This window comes from Pongo abelii, chromosome 2 (assembly GCF_028885655.2).
Source record: "Pongo abelii isolate AG06213 chromosome 2, NHGRI_mPonAbe1-v2.0_pri, whole genome shotgun sequence".
NCBI classification, from domain to species: Eukaryota; Metazoa; Chordata; class Mammalia; order Primates; family Hominidae; genus Pongo; species Pongo abelii.
In genome coordinates, this window is record NC_085928.1 from 17,923,997 (window position 1) to 17,943,507 (window position 19,511).

The 19,511-nt window shown below is 48.0% G+C and overlaps 1 protein-coding gene and 1 long non-coding RNA gene across 4 annotated transcripts in view; one reads left to right on the top strand and one right to left on the bottom strand.

Moving 5' to 3' along the window:
• GPR156 (G protein-coupled receptor 156) overlaps positions 1–19,511 on the top strand; it is a 123,505-nt gene that overhangs the window by 99,188 nt on the left and 4,806 nt on the right. For 2 of the 3 annotated variants that reach the window (XM_002813242.5, XM_054551433.2), the window contains 4 exons: positions 324–449; positions 1,726–1,821; positions 8,431–8,667; positions 16,352–16,510. In XM_002813242.5, coding sequence (XP_002813288.4) covers positions 324–449; positions 1,726–1,821; positions 8,431–8,667; positions 16,352–16,510 — 618 coding nt within the window. The remainder of the gene's footprint in view (positions 1–323; positions 450–1,725; positions 1,822–8,430; positions 8,668–16,351; positions 16,511–19,511) is intronic. The other variant, XM_054551432.2, reaches the window with a different exon arrangement.
• LOC129058467 (uncharacterized) lies at positions 447–19,258 on the bottom strand. The gene is made up of 3 exons (XR_008523575.2): positions 18,747–19,258; positions 3,530–3,608; positions 447–1,847 (listed from the first exon to the last, which is right to left on the bottom strand). It is a non-coding gene; the product is annotated as an uncharacterized LOC129058467 (long non-coding RNA).

A 19,511-nucleotide genomic window follows, 5' to 3' on the forward strand; every position in this document is an offset into this window, starting at 1 on the left:
TCTCAGTTAATAGTGGGTGTGACATTCATACCTATGTGCTCATATAAACATATAGAAATAATAGTTTATTTATTTTATAAAACACCTTGAGTCCTTTGTGGGAAAAGGTAGGATATGAAGAAGTTAAACAAATGGAAATGTGTAATGCTAATAATGATATCAGCATAGAAGTCATTGTAAATGTTTGGTGTCTGTTTCATTTTTGATGGCTACATTTGAAGCTCCTTGGGAGGGTTGACCTTGGAGCATATAGCTGAGAGCACATGGGATACTCTAGCCCCTGTGTCATATAAGGAGAAGTTTTGACCTTGACTCTTTTGCAGATTATCAAAGACCTGCAGTTGCTGGGGTTGGTGGCAGCCCTGTTGATGGCTGATGTGATCCTGCTCATGACATGGGTGCTGACTGATCCCATCCAGTGCCTCCAGATTCTCAGTGTCAGTATGACGGTGAGGGGCCAAATCCCTAGGGAATCTCATCCCCAAACTGGACTGACCTCTGTGGATACACAGGAGTCATCCTTGCAACAAGAAGATAAAGGACTCCAAGAGGAGGGAGAGTCAGGAGCTGTGGCTTCCATGAAATTCTTGCCCTAGTCTGCTGCCACTCCCACTGCTCCTCCTGCCCGCGTGTCTCTTTGTGGGCATACAATGAGATATCAGCATGCTGGAATCTGCCTGGCAGTTCTGCCACTTCCACATTATCAATAATTAAAACTTTCAGCTATCGGCAGTTACCTTCCCCTAATTGTAGAGGTGGAGGTACTAGTTTAAGGTGGCCTTTGGAGTCAGTCAACCCTGGTTCAAATCCCAGCCCTACCAAGCTCACCAGTTGTGTGACCTTGGGAAAGTTATGTAACCTCTCTAAGTCTGTTTCCTAACAGGTAAAATTGAGATAATAATACTACCTATTGCATAGGGTTGTGGCAAAGATTAAATGAAACAATGTAGGTAAAAGACTTAACCATGTCCAGTACATACTATTCAATTAACAAGAAGTATGGCCGGGCATGGTGGCTCACGCCTGTAATCCCAGCACTTTGGGAGGCTGAGGCAGGCAGATCACTTGAGGTGAGGATTTCAAGACCAGCCTGGCCAACATGGTGAAACCATGTCTCTACCAAAAATACAAAAATTAGCCAGGCGTGGTGGCACATGCCTGTAATCCCAGCTACTTGGGAAGCTGAGGCAGGAGAATCTCTTGAGCCCGGGAAACAGAGGTTGCAGTGAGCTGAGATTGCACCACTGCACTCCAGCCTGGGTGACAGAGTGGGACCCTGCCACAAAAAAAAAAAAAAAAAAAAACAAATTATTATATATCTCCAGCCTCACGAGGGGCTGAGGAATACAGTGGAATCATGGAATCGTGACATTGCAAGATTAATGTTTAAGGATTCAATGATTTGCAAAAAGCAGGTGCATAATGAAATAGTTTATAGTTTTGTTGAGGCACTAATTTGATTGGGGTAGCAAAGCACATAAATGAGGGGTAAGCCCTAGTGTCACCAAGCACACAGCTGTTAGCCCAACTTTGTCATCTCTTCTCCTAACACATAGTCACTCTCATTTAGGTTCTAGTGGAGTCACCTAAATGCTGCAGTTTTTACATACTGAGGGGGATATCATGTGCTGTAGAAGAATTCATGCTTCAGGATGTTCACGAAGATCTGCTTTGTGTTCCTGGTAATTGTGGGCACCTCCAGTTCTGACTCTGTGTCCCTTCTAGGTGACAGGAAGAGACGTGTCCTGCACTTCGACCAGCACCCACTTCTGTGCTTCCCGGTATTCCGATGTTTGGATTGCTCTCGTTTGGGGATGCAAGGTTGGTAACCACATCTGATATGGTCTCTGTCACCAACAAAATGGATATGAAGAGGGAATTACAGGAATTAACGAGGTGATGTCTGCAAAGAATCTTGAACTCAGAGGAGACCTCTGTTGATGCATAAACTTCAAAGCCATGACTGTTTTTACTTTTCTATTTTTATTTGTTTGGGGGAGACCCTCCAACTCTTTAGACTCCCTCATTCAGTCCCCCCCCAGATCATCTGGAATTCACCCACTGTTTCTCTTATTTATTGGTCTGGTTTCTTAATTGATTTGACAATACCAGTTTTCCCTTCATCTTCCCTGCAAGGGGAATTATGAGGAGAAATTTGACCCAGCTTTATTTGTTCTCCTAAGTGCCCTTATTATGTCTCTTGTGTGTTTCTTCAAGATTTGGGCCAAGGTGTCCTGCTGCCTTTCACCCACCTGACTTTCTCCCTCTGGTTGGAAGCAAGACTGGCTCTGAGACAGATGACAGCATTCACAGGGCCCTTTGAGGGGTTCCACCTGTCTGACAGTGTCTCCCATACTGCCCCAAATCTCTCGCCATTAGACTCATTTGTCTCAGTTAGATGGGCAAAAGTAGAATATTATTTCCAGAAGGTAGAGGATACCTGCATGGAGCACTGAGAACAGTCCTCAGAACAGGACAGCTGGTTTTCAGCTTAGGGAGACAGAACTGGTGCTGAGGGGTACAGGGCAGTCCTGATTCCATAAACAAGCAAGTCCTGCCTGACAGCAGACTACCTGTTGACTATCAGGGCAGAGAGGTCTGGTTGACCGATTACTGGTAGAGGAAAAGGAGGAGTTTTTGTAGAAATAAGTGCCTTTTAAGGGTAAACTCTGGCCGGGCACAGTGGCTCAGACCTGTAATCCCAGAACTTTGGGAGGCTGAGGTGGGTGGATCACTTAAGGTCAGGAGTTCGAGACCAGCCTGGCCAAACATGGTGAAACTGTCTCTACTAAAAATACAGAAATTAGCTGGGTGTGGTGGTGCGCACCTATAATCCCAGCTACTCGGGAGGCTGAGGCAGGAGAATCACTTGAACCTGGGAGGCAGAGGTTACAGTAAGCCGAGATTGCACCACTGCACTCCAGCCTGGGCAACAGAGCAAGACTCCATCTCAATTAAAAAAAAAAAGGGGGGGTAAACTTTACCCACTCCACCACTAAGAAAGTATTAGAAGTTGTTGCTTCTGAGGAACAGGTTTAGGGGTGGGCCAGACTAGGGCAGGGAAACATTCCTTTTTAACTATGTGCAAATATTACTTTGACAGAAATATTTTTTAAAAGAAGACTTTAGGAAGTGAACAGCTCTTGATCTCCAGAATCTTGCTAATGGTTAAAAAAGGAGCTTCAGCTGTGACAGATCAGGGTTTGAATTCTGACTCCACCCCTGGCTAGCCGACCCTGAGCCTCATTTAACCTCTCTGAGCCTCAGTTTCCAAATTTTAAAATGCAGATGATGATAATATCCCCGCAGAACTGTTCTGTCTCTAAAGAGTTAATGCATGTTAAGAGTTTTCAGCCACTCCTGGTCCATAGCAAGAGCCCAATAAATGTTAGATATTATGATTACTATTCTTCCACTGCTCTCTAGACACTTCTGGAAAATACATTGCCTCTGTTGGTTCCTTGAGTCCCTGTAGAAGAGTGTGTCCTCCCCAGCCCAGAAAGCCAGCACTTCCCCCATAGCTACTTACTTTGTGACTCAATTTGATTTATTTTCTCCATTGCCTTTTATATACTCTCATTTCCATTTTATTTTACTGTAATATCTTTCTGTAAGAAAAAGAAGGAAAAGGATGGAGCATCAGGAAACTTACTGAGCCAGACCCCATAGACTCTCTGGTCAGTGAGAAGTTCCTCAGGAGGATCCCAATCTCCACATTAAGTTCTAGGACCCCCTCTGTCTGTCAACTGCCCCCTACCCCACACTTCTCAGCAGTTAAGGCCAGTGATATGCAAGGATCAAATATGACTCACTCAAACCCAGCCAGGAATGTATAGACACTTGATTCACACCCATTTCCCCTTTAACAAGAATTTTAGCCTCTCCCTCTCCCTCCCCCTCCCCCTCCCCCTCCCCCTCCCCCTCCCCCTCCCCTCCCCCTCCCCCTCTCCCTCTCCCCTTTCTTCGGTCTCCCTCTACTTCTTTTTTTGGTCTCCCTCGGTTGCCGAAGCTTGACTGTACTGCCGTGATCTCGGCTCGCTGCAACCTCCCTGCCTCGGGCTCCTGTGATTCTCCTGCCTCGGCCTGCCCAGTGCCTGGGATTGCAGGCGCGCGCCGCCACGCCTGACTGGTTTTTGTGTTTTTGGTGGAGACAGGGTTTCGCTGTGTTGACCCAGCTGGTCTCCAGCTCCTGGCCTGGAGTGATCTGCCCACCTCGGCCTCCCGAGGTGCTGGGATTGCAGACGGAGTCTTGCTCACTCAATGCTCAATGTTGCTCAGGCTGGAGTGCAGTGGCGTGATCTCGGCTCGCTACAACCTCCACCTCCCAGCAGCCTGCCTTGGCCGCGTAAAGTGCTAAGATTACAGCCTCTGCCCCGCCGCCACCCAGTCTAGGAAGTGAGGAGCGCCTCTACCTGGCCGCCCTGTCTGGAAAGTGAGGAGCGCTTCTGCCCGGCTGCCCTGTCTGGGAATTGAGGAGCACCTCTGCCCAGCCGCCCCGTCGGGGAGAAGAGGAGCGCCTCTGCCTGGCCGCCCAACGTCTGGGAAGTGAGGAGCGCCTCTGCCTGGCCGCCCCGTCTGGGAGGTGAGGAGCGTCTCTGCCCGGCCGCCCCATCTGGGAAGTAAGGAGTGCCTCTGCCTGGCCGCCCAACGTCTGGGAAGTGAGGAGCGCCTCTGCCCGGCCGCCCCGTCTGGGAGATGAGGAGCACCTCTGCCCGGCCGCCCCGTCTGGGAGGTGAGGAGCGTCTCTGCCCGGCCGCCCCATCTGGGAAGTAAGGAGTGCCTCTGCCTGGCCGCCCAACGTCTGGGAAGTGAGGAGCGCCTCTGCCCGGCCGCCCCGTCTGGGAGATGAGGAGCACCTCTGCCCGGCCGCCCCGTCTGGGAGGTGAGGAGCGCCTCTGCCTGGTGGCCTATCGTCTGGGAAGTGAGGAGCGCCTCTGCCCAGCCGCCCATCGTCTGGGAAGTGAGGAGCGCCTCTGCCCGGCCGCCCATCGTCTGGGAAGTGAGGAGCGCCTCTGCCCGGCCGCCCCGTCTGGGAATTGAGGAGCGCCTCTGCCTGGCCGCCCCGTCTGGGAGGTGAGGAGCGCCTCTGCCAGGCCGCCACCCCGTCTGGGAGGAAGTGAGGAGCGCCTCTGCCCGGCAGCCCCATCTGGGAGGTGAGGAGCGCCTCTGCCCGGCCGCCCCGTCTTTGAAGTGAGGAGCGCCTCTGCCCGGCCGCCCCGTCTGGGAAGTGAGGAGCGCCTCTGCCCGGCCGCCCCGTCTTTGAAGTGAGGAGCGCCTCTGCCTGGTCGCCCCGTCTGGGAAGTGAGGAGCACCTCTGCCCGGCTGCCACGTCTGGGAGGTGAGGAGCGCCTCTGCCTGGCTGCCACCCCGTCTGGGAGGAAGTGAGGAGCGCCTCTGCCCGGCCGCCCGGTCTGGGAGGTGAGGAGCGTCTCTGCCCGACTGCCCCATCTGGGAAGTGAGGAGCGCCTCTGCCTGGCTGCCACCCCGTCTGGGAGGAAGTGAGGAGCACCTCTGCCCGGCCGCCCCATCTGGGAGGTGAGAAGCGCCTCTGCCAGGCCGCCACCCCGTCTGGGAGGAAGTGAGGAGCGCCTCTGCCCGGCCGCCCTGTCTGGGATGTGAGGAGCACCTCTGCCCAGCCGCCCTGTCTGGGAGGTGTACCCAACAGCTCTGAAGAGACAGCGACCATCGGTAGTGGGCCATGAGGACGATGGCGGTTTTGTTGAAGAGAAGGGGGGGAAGTGTGGGGAAAGGAAGGAGAGATCAGATTGTTGCTGTGTCTGTGTAGAAAGAGGTGGGCATAGGAGACTCCATTTTGTTCTGACTAGGAGAAATTCTTCTGCCTTGGGATGCTGTTGATCTATGGCCTTTCCCCCAGCCCCCTGCTCTCTGAAACATGTGCTGTGTCAACTCAGGGTTAAATGGATTAAGGGCGGTGCAAGATGTGCTTTGTTAAACAGATGCTTGAAGGCAGCATGCTCTTTAAGAGTCATCACCACTCCCTAATCTCAAGTACCCAGAGACACAAACACTGCAGAAGGCCGCAGGGACCTCTGCCTAGGAAAACCAGAGACCTTTGTTCATGTGTTTAACTCCTGACCTTCTCTCCACTGTTATCCTATGACCCTGCCATATCCCCCTCTCTGAGAAACACCCAAGAATGATCAATAAATACTTAATTTAAAAAAAAAAAAGAAATAAGACTTGAAAGTTGAAATGACTCTGATCTGTGGGCTGCAGATTGTGTATTGTGTTAGCAGGCATGAAAACACAGCATTCATCTCCTTGTACATCTCTATCACAGCTCTTGGTTGACCAGGTACATTGTCAATGAGCAGTGATATTTTGAAAAGAATCTTTTTTTATGAACAGTAGGTCTCAATACTGGGCTTAAAATATTTAGTGAACGAGGCTGTAAAGAGATGTGCTGTTATCCAGGCTTTGTTGTAGAGCACAGGTGGTGGCAACTGATCATAATTCTCAGCTCTAGGATTTTGAGAATGGTAAATGAAACTTCCTCAGTATCAGCGGTAAAAAAAAAAAGAATTTTAACGGAATTAAAATCTTTTAGTGGAATCATATCTGAACATTTCAAAATCACAGAATTAATTTCATTTGCCTTTGATTAAATTAGCAATGATCCAGCTCTGCTGAATACCACCTGATGGCGTCAGTTACCCAAAAGTTGGACTTTCCTGGTCTCCTGACTTATGTGTCCTCTAGTCATTGAAGATCTCAGGGTGGCCACATTTGGCCCTCAGGCCCCATTTGGGACACTGGGCATTAGGGGAACCTGGAAGGTATCTCTTCTATGCTGACTCCTTCCCTTCTGGCCCAGCCAGTTCTCCAAAATATGTTCTTTAGTGTCAACCATGAAGGTGGAGTTGACCACGTCATATGATTTGAGGGTCACCAGCAGGTGCCCTGCTGATACCTGACTTTATTTTCATTATTAGTTCTCCCTCTGAATCCCACAGTCCCACCCCCACCTCGTCTCCCATGGCATCTTCACGTTCTGAGTCATCAACATGAACATTTTTAGGCTGGGCGCAGTGGCTCTCGCCTGTAATCCCAGCACTTTGGGAGGCTAAGGCGGGTGGATCACCTGAGGTCAGGAGTTCGAGACCAGCCTGACCAACATGGTGAAACCCCATCTCTACTAAAAATACAAAATTACCCCAGCATGGTGGCACAAGCCTGTAATCCCAGCTACTCGTGGGCTGAGACAGGAGAATCGCTTGAACCTGGGAGATGGAGGTTGCAGTGAGCAGAGTTCATGCCATTGCACTTCAGCCTGGGCAACAAGAGCGAAACTCCATCTCAAAAAAAAAAAAAAAAGAAGAAGATTTTTGTGCTTACCTTAAATCTACCTACCAGACCAAGTGTTAAAAGCCAGGACCATGACTTCTTTGTGTCACTATTTTCTGCCCTACACCTATTATGGCACTGCGCACATAGTCAGAAAGGTGAACCTAATTAAATCTATATGTTACGTATTATTGACTAAACCTTTGATTTCTGTATGAATGCAGCTCCTATGGAGGGGGCAGCACTTTAAGGTGCTATGAGTTATTTTCTCCTTAGTACAAATGACAACTCTGAGAGCAGGTTTATATTCATAGGAAAGAGAAAAGAATAGGGCCCTGGGTTCCTTGTAGGGGAGCAAGAAATGTCACAAAAAGGGTGAGAACTATAGATGGAGCTTTTGTTGCCTGTGCCTGCCCGACAGTCTTGCCTGGGTCCCAGCCTGCCTTTGTTCTCCCCTTTTTTTACCCTTCATCTCCCATAAACACTCACTGGCACGGAGCCGCTGCTAGCCTGTAGAGATCCTTTGTGTAAATTTTTTAAATGCCCATCCCTTCTAGTCAGATGCAGTCTTGCAGGTGCAAGGCTTGGCAAGCAGATGGTGCCTTTGGGCAAATTAGAGAAAAGAGCCGCTTCCTCTGGGCCCTGCCCCGGCTGTGGCACATGACTTGACAAGCAGATCAGAGGTCACTTTCAGCTTCCTTGTGGACCCTCAGCTTTGAGCAGGGCAACACCGGACAATGGCTGTGGTAGCACTCACTACCAGAGGTTCTGTGGGCCCACTGTCCTCCAAGTGCCCAACAGCTCTTTCTGTAGGGATACTAACCCACCCACATGATCCTGTCCTATGCCTTGTCTCAGAAGAGTCCTATTTAATGGCTGACTTGCTGACTTCTGATAAACTAATTCTCAGCAAAGGAGAGGAAAATAACATTTATTAAGTACCTAGTAGGTATAAGGGGCTGCCCTGAGGGTTTTTTTATGTGATATCTTAGTAAATCCTCATAGCAGTCCTTAAGGTAGGTATTATTATCCTAATTTTACAAATGAGGAAATTGGTTGCAAACCTACTGCTCGTTGACCTCTTGTTCCACTTCTCTGAGCCTCCGTCACCTCTTCACCCCCCAGGGCCTGCTCCTGCTATATGGTGCCTACCTGGCTGGCCTGACTGGCCATGTCAGCTCCCCTCCTGTGAATCAGTCCTTAACCATCATGGTGGGGGTCAACCTCCTTGTACTGGCTGCTGGGCTGCTTTTTGTAGTCACCAGATACTTGCACTCCTGGCCCAACCTGGTCTTTGGACTCACATCTGGAGGGATCTTTGTTTGTACAACTACAATCAACTGCTTCATCTTCATTCCCCAGGTATGGATTTTGCAGGGCTGGTCCTCTTAGTCACTCTAGAGTTTTTCATTGATAAATTGCTCATTTTGTTTTCTACTGATACCTTTCCATGCCACTTACTGGAGAGTCAGAAAGCAGACAGGGGATCCTAGTGAGCTGGTTGCCTTTGTCCTTCCTCACTGTCCTGGTCAGCAAGGGGGACAGGCCAGAGTGGTCCAAGCAGTGGTGGCAGCCCCTGTTTGTACTCTTCACACCTGGGGTGCCTGTCCCTTGGTGGGGCTGCCTCGCAGTCCTGCTTTCCCATCCACCCTCTGGTCTGCTGCACTTGTTCCGCATCCTCCCCCTCATTTCCATCATGTTATTAATATTTCACTAGCCTGGGAGCAAGGAACCTTTATATTTTTCCAATTGGGGATTGCAGACTCACAGGAAAAAATCCATTTGGATGGAATTTTATGATTTAAAATGCTTTTCCTTTCTTTTTATTGGAGGAAAATATAGAACATTTCTCTGCTTTTTACAATAAGGAGAGGTAGAAACTAAATAAAAATATGTTTCATGTTATGGGGATTTTAAAAAATCAAATAAGGGAGGAAGACAGAAGCAGAAATAGCCAGATAGCAAAGAAGAAAGGGAGTCAGAGGGAACAGAGAAGGAATCTAGGCTCAGAAAGCAAAGGGATGTGGAATTGTTCCTGCTACACCCTGGGGACCACCGAGCCACATATATCTAGGTTAATGAACTTGGCACTAGGTACTTTCTTGTTTCCCTCTTAGTTCTCCTTTTCTTCCCTCTGAGGCCTCCCTCATCCCACTCCTCCTTCAAGACCCTGTCCTGATTCCCATTGCAGCTTCCAGTTGACTGTAAACTAATTCCTCATGATGGAGCTAACTGATAATGTAAGTGTTAGCTGATGGCACGTTACAGTGTATTTGTGAAAGGGAAGAGTGCACTTTGGGGCATGACGGTATGACACAGGCATAGCCCTGTTACGATTCTTCTCTATCACAAATCCTCATTACAGTACTCAACAGAATACATAAATATGGAAAAATCTGCAGCAGCAGCACTAGAAACGATGGATGGATATTGCCTCTGTGCCAGAAACTGGAGGAATTTTTGCCAAATCTTAATGCTGTAAAAACTGGAATGAAGGAAGCCATTTAGAGCTGAGGCTTGTTTGTGTGGGATGAGGCAGAAATGGGCTCTGAGAAGCAAGGACTGTTTCTCCCAGGGAGACTGGGGGTGGGGGGCGGGGCGGGGGGCATGGCGGGGAAGGGTAGGCAGGTGCCTTTTGGGAAGCCCACCCCTTAGGCCCTGCAGCCAACATTGTTGGATTGGTAGCGATCAACAATGCAGAGAACTGGTGCTGAAGGGTACAGGGCAGTCCTGATTCCATAAACAAGCAAGCCCTGCCTGACAGCAGACTACCTGTTGACTGTCAGGGCAGAGAGGTCTGGTTGACTGATTACTGGCAGAGGAAAAGGAGAAGTTTTTGTAGAAATAAGTACCCTTTAAGGGTAAACTCTGGCCAGGCACATTGGTTCACACCTGTAATCCCAGCACTTGGTGAGGCGAGGTAGGTGTATCACTTGAGGTTAGGAGTTCGAGACCAGCCTGGCCAACATGGTGAAACTCTGTCTCTACTAAAAATATGAAAATTAGCTGGGCATGGTGGTACACGCCTATAATCCCAGCTACTCGGGAGGCTGAGGCAGGAGAATCACTTGAACCCGGGAAGCAGAGATTGCAGTGAGCCGAGATTGCGCCACCGCCCTCCAGCCTGGGCGACAGAGCTGCTAACCCCTTTCTTCCTTGCTTGTCTGCACTATAGAGAGAGCAACAGCTAGACTCTTCTTTTGCCAGCTTCCCATAGAGATAGGAGTGCCTATATGACACCATTTTGAACACTAGAGGTTTTCTGAGAAGCTTCTGAGAAAGCTTTTGTTTTCCTGAAAAAGGTGATAAGCATGGCTAACATCACCCTTTTTACCTTCTTCCTGCCTTGAATGTATGTGATTCCTAGGGCTATGGCAGCTCTCTTGTGAACATGAGGAAAAGACTAAGAGAATATAGTTATAATACTAGGAAAATACAGCTCTTTCCATGTAAGACTATAAATTCTGGAGGAAATGATCTATGAAGGGAATCTGCAGTTCACAAGAAGAGGACTACAAATGTCTAAAGATTTAGAGAAGCTGCCTTCCTCTGAAGTAGAAGTTTTAGAAGATGCCGGACTTGTCAATAGAATTCAAAGGATATTGTCTCTTTTCAACTAAAGCAAACTATCACAAAAAAACCTAATCTTAATAAAATATTGAATAAGGATTAAAAATATGGTATTAAATTTAAAATCCCAATAGAAGCGTTGACTGGGCAATTAGACACTACAAAATATTGAATTAGTGAATTACTTTAAGGAAACAGAAAATAAGGAAACAAATGAGAGACTAGGTAAGAAAATATGGAAAACGGCCAGGCGCAGTACCTCATGCCTGTAATCCCAGCACTTTGGGAGGCCGAGGTGGGAGGATCACCTGAGGTCAGGAGTTCAAAACCAGCCTGACCAACATGGTGAAACCCCGTCTCTACTAAAAATACAAAAATTAGCTGGGCGTTGTGGCATCCACCTGTAATTCCAGCTACTAGAGAGACTGAGGCAGGAGAATTGCCTGAACCCAGGAGGCAGAGGTTGCAGTGAGCCAAGATCACGCCATTGCACTCCAGCCTGGGCAACAAGAGTGAAAATCTGTCTCAAAAAATAAAATAAAATAAAAAGAAAAAAATAAAATATGGAAAACATCTAGGAATACAATTGAGAGCTGATAGGAGTCTCTGAAAGAGAACAAAATAATTTGGGGCAGAAGTCATTATCAAAGAGCTATCAGAGGAAAGCGTTTCTGAACAAACAAAGCCTTGGTCAGAAAACTGAATGAATTGGCAATCTCCGTGATGGCGCCCTGCTTACTGCTCCTCTCTCCATCCTCACCTCTCACCACTGCCCCCTTGCATCCTAAGCCTCAGCCACATCACTTCCGCTTTGCCTGGTGTTTGAGTCCTCAGCAGCTAGGACAGTTGTGACATCTGGGTGCTCTACACACAAAAATGCAGGATAAAGTGCTGCTTGAAATCTGCCTTCCAGGTTTTCACTAAGCAACAAACACTTGATTTGTTGAATTGGGAATGGAAATGGAATGATTATGAGGTACAGGAATTGGGTGGATGGACTGCGCTGGCCTTGCTTTCCTTCTGTCTCGCTCCCTCTTTCCCTCCTAGCTTTCTTAAGCTTCCTTTCTCTTACTCTGTCTTTCCTCTTCCATTTTCTCCCTTATGTTTTTTTTTTTTTTTTCTCCTCTGGAACTAACTGACCATGATGTGAAACTAAAAAATATATTTTGTAGTCTGTTGTATTTTAGGTTTAGAAGGTAAGTAGTTCTTTTTCAAAATATAAAAGAAACTGAGGTTTGTTAGGTTTCTGTGTGTTCCCCTCTGGCTCAGAGGTCTTTGGTAGAAGAACGATTCTCCCTATGATACTTGCACTGTATATTCCTAGAAGAGAATTTGGGAAAGTAATTTGAGTAAATTTGGGAAAGTGCGTGAGGGGAACTATCTGGGTAGGGGTTGGGGGTTGCAGCAAAACGGGGTTCCTTCTTGCCAGTGAGCTTTCAGACGTGACTAGGATGGGAGGGGTTTGTGAAAGCAAAGGCACAGATACCCCCAGGGCAGCGAGGCAGCGCCAGAGAGCGGGTGAAAAATGGATGACATTACTAAGGAGATAAGGGGCCCAAGAAGCCTTCTTTACACAGGCACTCAGGAAATGCCTGAGTGTTTATGCCAAGCACTGAGGTCATCACTAGAAGTCAGCCAGCCGCTGCTGTTCTGACCTGAATATGACCCATCCCCCAGCCCTTTGCTCCCTCAGAAAGGCAGGCAGGTCCTAAGGTAGGACATTGTTTTCTCTCTCCTCTAACCCCCAAAGCATTTCATCTGCTCCTCCCTGAAGATGCACAGGCCTTTCTAATCTGCCTTATAATTATATGTATATGTCCCAGCACCCCTACTAGACCAGTGAGCATTTTAAAGAAAGCTTCCTTCATTTGTTCATGCATGCATCCATCCATCCATTTATTAACTGCTGGGTACATGCACTTAAACACAGGGCCCGCCTCTAGGTCTAGTGGGGAGCAAACATGAAAGGAATTATCATACGTGTGTTAAGAGCTTTGGGAAAGGCCTTCCCCAGCCCATCTGAAAACTCGATGGCACCTTCTCAGAAAATGAGGCTGGGCATGGTGGCTCATGCCTGTAATCGCAGCACTTTTCGAGGCTGAGGTGGGTGGATCACTTGAGCCCAAGAGTTCGAGAGCAACCTGGTCAACATGGTGAAACCCGGTCTCTGCAAAAAATGCAAAAATTGGCTGGACGTGATGGCTCATGCCTGTAATCCCAGCACTTTGGGAGGCCAAGGCGGGCAGATCACCTGAAGTCAGGAGTTTGAGACCAGCCTGGCCAACATGGTAAAACCCTGTCTCTACTAAAAATACAAAAAATTAGCTGGGTGTGGTGGCGGGTACCTGTAATCCAGCTACTTGGGAGGCTGAGGCAGGAGAATCGCTTAAACCAGGAGACAGAGGTTGCAGTGAGCCGAGATTGTGCCATTGCACTGCAGCCAGAGACAGAGTGAGACTCTGTCTCAAAAAATATAAAGCAAAAATTAGCCAGGCATGGTGGTGCATGCCTCTGGTCCCAGCTACCCAGGAGGCTGAAGTAGGAGGATCACCTGAGCCCAGGAGGTTGAGGCTACAGTGAGCTGTGATTGTGCCACTGCACTCCAGACAGAGTAAGACCCTGTCTCAAAAAAAAAAAAGGAAGGAAGGGAGAGAGGGAGGGAGGGAGGGAGGGAGGAAGGAAGGAAGGAAGGAAGGAAGGAAGGAAGGAAGGAAGGAAGGAAGAAAGGAAGATGAGGTGTTCGAGCTCAGTCTTGAAGGAAACATAAGAGTTCATTGAAGAGATGGGGGAAAATAGGCGGCATTTCTGATGGAATAACATCATGACCAGAGGCAGGGAGGCTAGAGAGAGAGTAGGGTATGTTTGGAGCACCACAGTCTTTGTTATTTTTGAAGCACAAATGGAAACCAGGGGGAGAATGCCAAGACTGGGGAGAGACACACCTGGGGAGCTTCTGAGACCCTGCTGGATGGACCCTGTTAAAGAGTTGACATTTAGTCCCACCGTATTAGTTTCCCACTGCTGCTATAACAAATTCCCACAAGTTTAGTGGCTTAAAATAATACAAATTTATTATCTTAAAATTTTGGAGGTCAGAAATCTGAAATAGGTCTTATTTAGCTACACTTGAGGTGTCAGGAAGTCTGTGTTCCTTCCAGAGATGCAAGGGGAGAATCCGTTTCCTTGTCTTTTTCAGCTTCTAGAGGCCGTCTGCATTCTTGTGCTTATTGTCCCCTCCTCCACCTTCTGAGCCAGCCAGGTTCAAATCTGCCAGAAGAGATTCAGATCTCTCTCTCTCTCACCCCTGTTTCCATTGTCACATCTCCTTCTCCAACTCTGGCTCTTCTCCCTCCCTCCATTAAGGATTCTTGTGATTACATTGGGCCCACCTGGATAATCCAGAATAATCACCCCTCTTGAAATCCTTAATCACATTTGCAAAGTCCTTTTTGCCACATAGGGTCACATATTCACAGGCTCCAGGAATTAGGATGAGAGTGAACATCTTTGAGAAGCCACTGTTCAGTCTGCCACACCCCCATAGCCCAGAAGCTCAGAAAACCAGAATCTGCCTGTCCTTCTGGAGGAAGGCAGAGGAGAGGCCCTGAATTGTGAAATTCATAACTGGATTCCAGAAACCCTGAACGGTTGAGCCTTAAGGACCAGTATCTTCACAAATGAGGAATGAAGGGCTAGAGTAATCAAGGGGTATCTTGGCTCCACTTGGCCAATTTAGGGAGAGAAAGACCAAAAGCCCTGGGAGGGCCCTTACGCCAGTGCTGAGCTGCTCCTCTGCCAGCCCTGCAGAGAGGCCTCAGTCTGGGAGTACTGGGGGAGATGAAGGAAAAGCTGTACTGCAGCACTGCCAGGGTCAGTGTGAGGAGAATAACCCTAGGAGGTCTGATTCATCCACCCAAGGCCACAGATGACCTTGTGGTGTTGGCTCTAGTAGCTGCCAAGTAGGATGGTGAGCTGAGAGCATCCTTTCATGGGGAGGGGGCCTTAAAGAAGGGCATCTGAGAGGGGAGGTACCAGGCCTGACCCAACACAGGTCACACAGACTCCTGGTGCCATGATGGACTCATGATGAGTCAGCAGAGGACCCAAGAGGACTTGGATGATAATATCAATTTCAATGGCATTGATTCAAAATTGATGGCAGGATTCAGAATCCTATCTGAGATTTACAAAATTTGGTTTACACTCCATGGTCGGAGCTTAACAAATGTTTGATGGATGAATAAGGAAATCCCAGGTTCCCTTTGAGGCTACCCATAGACACTGCAGCATCATTTCTAGAATCAAGGTCCCAGGGTCCCCAGTGTCCATCACTAGGACACTTAGTTATGGGGGTTCCTGAGGGGAAAACAGAGGCCTTCCCGGCTGTGGCTTCCTGCATCACTCACATTACTGTCATTCGGTGGGTCAGCAGGACCCCACAGATTCAGGCAGAGGCTCCTGTTTCTATGTTCAGCTTCATCCCTGTTAAACTAAACCAGCCCATGCTTCTGCAGAGTGTTCCTCAAGACCAGTTTCTCCTGAAGAGCTTTCCCTGGACTGCCACTGTTAGTAGTCTCTCTCTTCATCAACTGAGTGAGGACGTAGACATGGCACAGTGTCCTGCTTACAGCTGTTGTTCTGCTGCTAAGTGGCTGTGTAAGCTTAGACACAACACTCCTGAGCCTTTCCTAGTTTGTCAAAGAAACTAGGTGATGAGCTAGAGCATCCTGATGTGGCTAGGGGGCTGCCCTCAAAGGCTCTCTGAGCCTTGATTATTGACTTGGGTTAGAAGTTCACCCAAAGGAACTAAATTTTCAATAGCAGCAAGCACATTGTTACTGAACAAATGAAAAATAATTAAATAGCTGCACACAACGAGAGAGTGTCATTTGAAACTTACAGTGTTCAGATTGCTTAACCCCAGGATAGCTCCTAACTCTGGCTTTAGAATGTGGCGGTAGAAGATACTTCAGTTCTGGTTTTCTTTCACCAGTTTGGCAATGGGTAGGCAGATGGGCTAAGGCTGTTCTATTTTATCTACCTGTCCTATTCTTCCTTTGGAGGTTTGTGTTTGTTTTTAGGGTGTTTTGGGTTTTTGTTTTTTTTTTTTTAAGATTGAGTCTCACTCTGCCACCCAGGCTGGAGTACAGTAGTACAACAATAGCTCACAGTAGCCTGAAACTCTTGAGCTCAAGTGATCCTCCCACTTCAGCCTCCTGAGTAGCTGGGATTACAGGAGTGAGCCATTGCACCCAGCCCTTTGGCATTTTAAAAATTATATAACATTAACATTCTCTATACCTTTTGTCATTACCATCTTTGAGCCCTCCAGAGCAAAGTACATTTTAAGGAGAGACTAGTTTGCGCATGTGTATATCTATGATAGTGTCATTCCTTGTTGTTTATGAGAAAGAGTGAGAGAATGTGTTTCTGGATGTGTAATTAAATAAATAACATGTGTTCTTTTATCTAACAGCTGAAGCAATGGAAGGCATTTGAAGAGGAAAACCAAACAATCAGACGCATGGCCAAATATTTCAGCACTCCCAGCAAAAGCTTCCACACCCAGTATGGTGAGGAAGAGAACTGCCACCCGAGGGGAGAGAAAAGCTCCATGGAGAGGCTCCTCACAGAAGTAAGCTCTGCCCCTGCCTGGAAGATTCCCTGTAAAGGATCCAATCATGCATCGGTGGCCCCCAAGGCTCTTATTGCTGATGTTCTCTTTTCCTCTCATTCTCCCACTTAACAGCAAGCAAAACCTCACCATTTCCATAGTGACACGCATCTACTTCATTCATTCAATGGACAGATGTATAATGAGTCACTCCTATGTGCCAGGCATTGTGCCAATGAACAATGAATAAAAGCATGGTTCCTACCCTCACAGAGCTCATAGTCTAGTGGAGGAAATAGAGATTCATTCATCAAGCAAACATATAATTATACATTGTCATAAGAATTATGAAAGAAAAATCAGAGTGGTAAGACAGAATAATGTGTGGTAAGGGCAAGAAAACATAACTTAGACCAGTCAGAAAAGACTCATTGAGCTGAGGACTGAAGGTTAAGTACAAATTAGCCAGGCAAAGAGTACAGGGAAAAGTATTCCAAGCCGCGGGAACAGCATTGTAAAGGCCCTGAAATGTGGTGGACACTAGCTTCCCTGTGATACATTTCCTCTCTTTTTTTTTGGGGGGATGAGTCCTCACTCTGTTGCCCAGGCTGGAGTGCACTGGTACCATCTTGGCTCACTGAAACCTCCACCTCCCAGGTTCAAGCAATTCTCCTGCCTCAGCCTCCCAAGTAGCTGAGACTACAGGCACACACCACCATGCTCAGCTAACTTTTGTATTTTTAGTAGAGACGGGATTTCACCATGTTACCCAGGTTAGTCTCAAACTCCTGACCTCAAGTGATCCACCTTCCCTGGCCTCCCAGAGTGCTGGGATCACAGGTGTGAGCCGCCGCGCCTGGCCTCATTTTCTCTTTTTACATAGAGTAGTGTCTTCATGTCCAAGATCTCAGGGGATCCTTACTGTCTTTCCCAGGTACTGGCTACAGATCTCAATCAGCCCATCATCCCAGAAAGTCCAGGCATGTCTACAGATGGAGAAGGGGACTAAACAAGGGCTTCTGAATGTGATTGTAGCACCAAGAGAGAACAAGGCAGCTCCCCTGGGCTTCTTTCTTCTATATTTGAGCCAGAGTTGGCCCCTCTCCCAGACTTGGGCAGTGTGGTGCAGGCTTGAAGAAAGCACGTGGAAAAGTTTGAAGGCTTCGTTGACTCAGGAAGAAGGCACAGGGCCCAGGGGAATTAGTCAGTATTTTGACACTAACTGAATTACATTCCTTATTTTTTTCAGTTTAGAACCTATCTCAGGAGGTGTTATTTGGGAAACTGGGCTTTTTTTTTTTTAGGACTGTTGCCTAGGTATTAATAGCCCCTGATGAGAGGATAGTGTGGTGGGGACCTAAAAAACACAACAGATGAAGGGACTCAGCACACCCAGGCACCCACCGTTGATGCCCCTCTACGGTTCTGGACCATTTTTGTCCATCAGAGTAACACCTCTCCATTTCTTTGTATTTCAAAGCCAGATTTCTTTCCACCTGGCAAGGGAGTAATATTGCCTTTGATACTCTGAAGTCTTCAAATAAGCATTTTTTTTCCCGGCTACACAGAAGGCCAGAAACTTGGCTAGAACAGCCAGGATAGTTTTCATTCACAGTCAGCTGATGCTGGAACAGCCAAGTGGACTGACTCTTTAGCCTTATGGTAATTTGCAACGTGCTGTTTGTACTTCTGCCATGCTACCCTGTTTCCCACGTGGGGACTCAATCTGCTATATCCAAAAAGATGCTTTGAGTCTGCAGACGAAGCCCTTCAATGGGCACAGGTGCACAAGTGATAAGAAGCTGGCCTCCCCAGCACACGCTACACCTGGAATGTCTTTCCCAGAACAGGCCAGAGAACCAGCAGCCAGTCCTAGGGCCCGGTGGCAGGTATCAAGAGGTTCCAGCATCTGCATCCCCAGCTCCAGCATTGCCCGTTAGAGAAACATGAGTATCTCTCCTGCCTCAACATATGCACAGACCTTGACTCTGGCCCACGGTGTACAGTGCCCTCCTGTGCAGGCCCCACTCCCCCACTCAGGCCTTCCTCTTACTTTCCCGTGATCTGGGCAGCCCCATGTTCTCACACTTTCCCCTCTTGCCCCTATAGCCAGGAGTCCCCCAGAAGCTGTTATGGACAGCATCTATCACTGACTTCCCTGTCTAAGAGAAGGCCAGCAGATAGAACCTTCCACAAGGCTGAAGTGCTTTCCTCGTATACTCTGCAGCCAAATAAACAAACCTATTACTTTTCTTACCTGAACCATAGAAACAAGAGGCTGATTCCATGTCTCCTTATGGCCTTCCCCCTGTGAAACATGCAGGTGGATGTTTTGCTTCCCTCAATGTGCCAAAAATAATAATTAATAAGCTCATTGAAGTGCAGCTGCCGTGGTAGGTCAGATGTCAGTCTCATAATGGCAGTGCCTCACACCACACCTCTAATTAGTACGCAGCCGTGGTAAAAACAGAGTCCCACTTCTTTTTCTGGAAGAAGGAAATTTTCTGTTTAGGTTGATGTTTCTAAATCTGTCACCAGCCAGCTTCTTCCCAACTCCATGTTTATGGTATCTTTCTATACTCAAAGGAGTTTATGGATAAGGCACAAAAAGGCAGCACTCGGATTTCACCTGCGGGAGTAGTTGCCATCAGCCGATGGGTCCTTCCTAACTCTGTGAGGCTATAGAGGCCTCCAGAAGCCCGCATGAGAATGTGCACAATGGGCTTTGGGAGGAGAGGCTGGTGGAGGAGGAAGAGAGTTGAGGTCCCCCCATGAGATCCTCAGAGAGATGCCTGGCACAGCCCAGGATCACAAACACCTGAGTGTTTCCCTGTTACTCATCCATTCTGCCCCTGACAAGTCCTTGAGTCATCTGCACTCACCCAGCAACACCCAGACCTCACCACTCTGCGGGTAGAGGGAAGGGAGGGAGGACAGGCACGCATGTGCTCAGCTGAAAGTCCCTTCTACCTTACTCACCAGTCCCTCACTGGCCCTGGACTCTCTTCTGATGGTAAAAGAA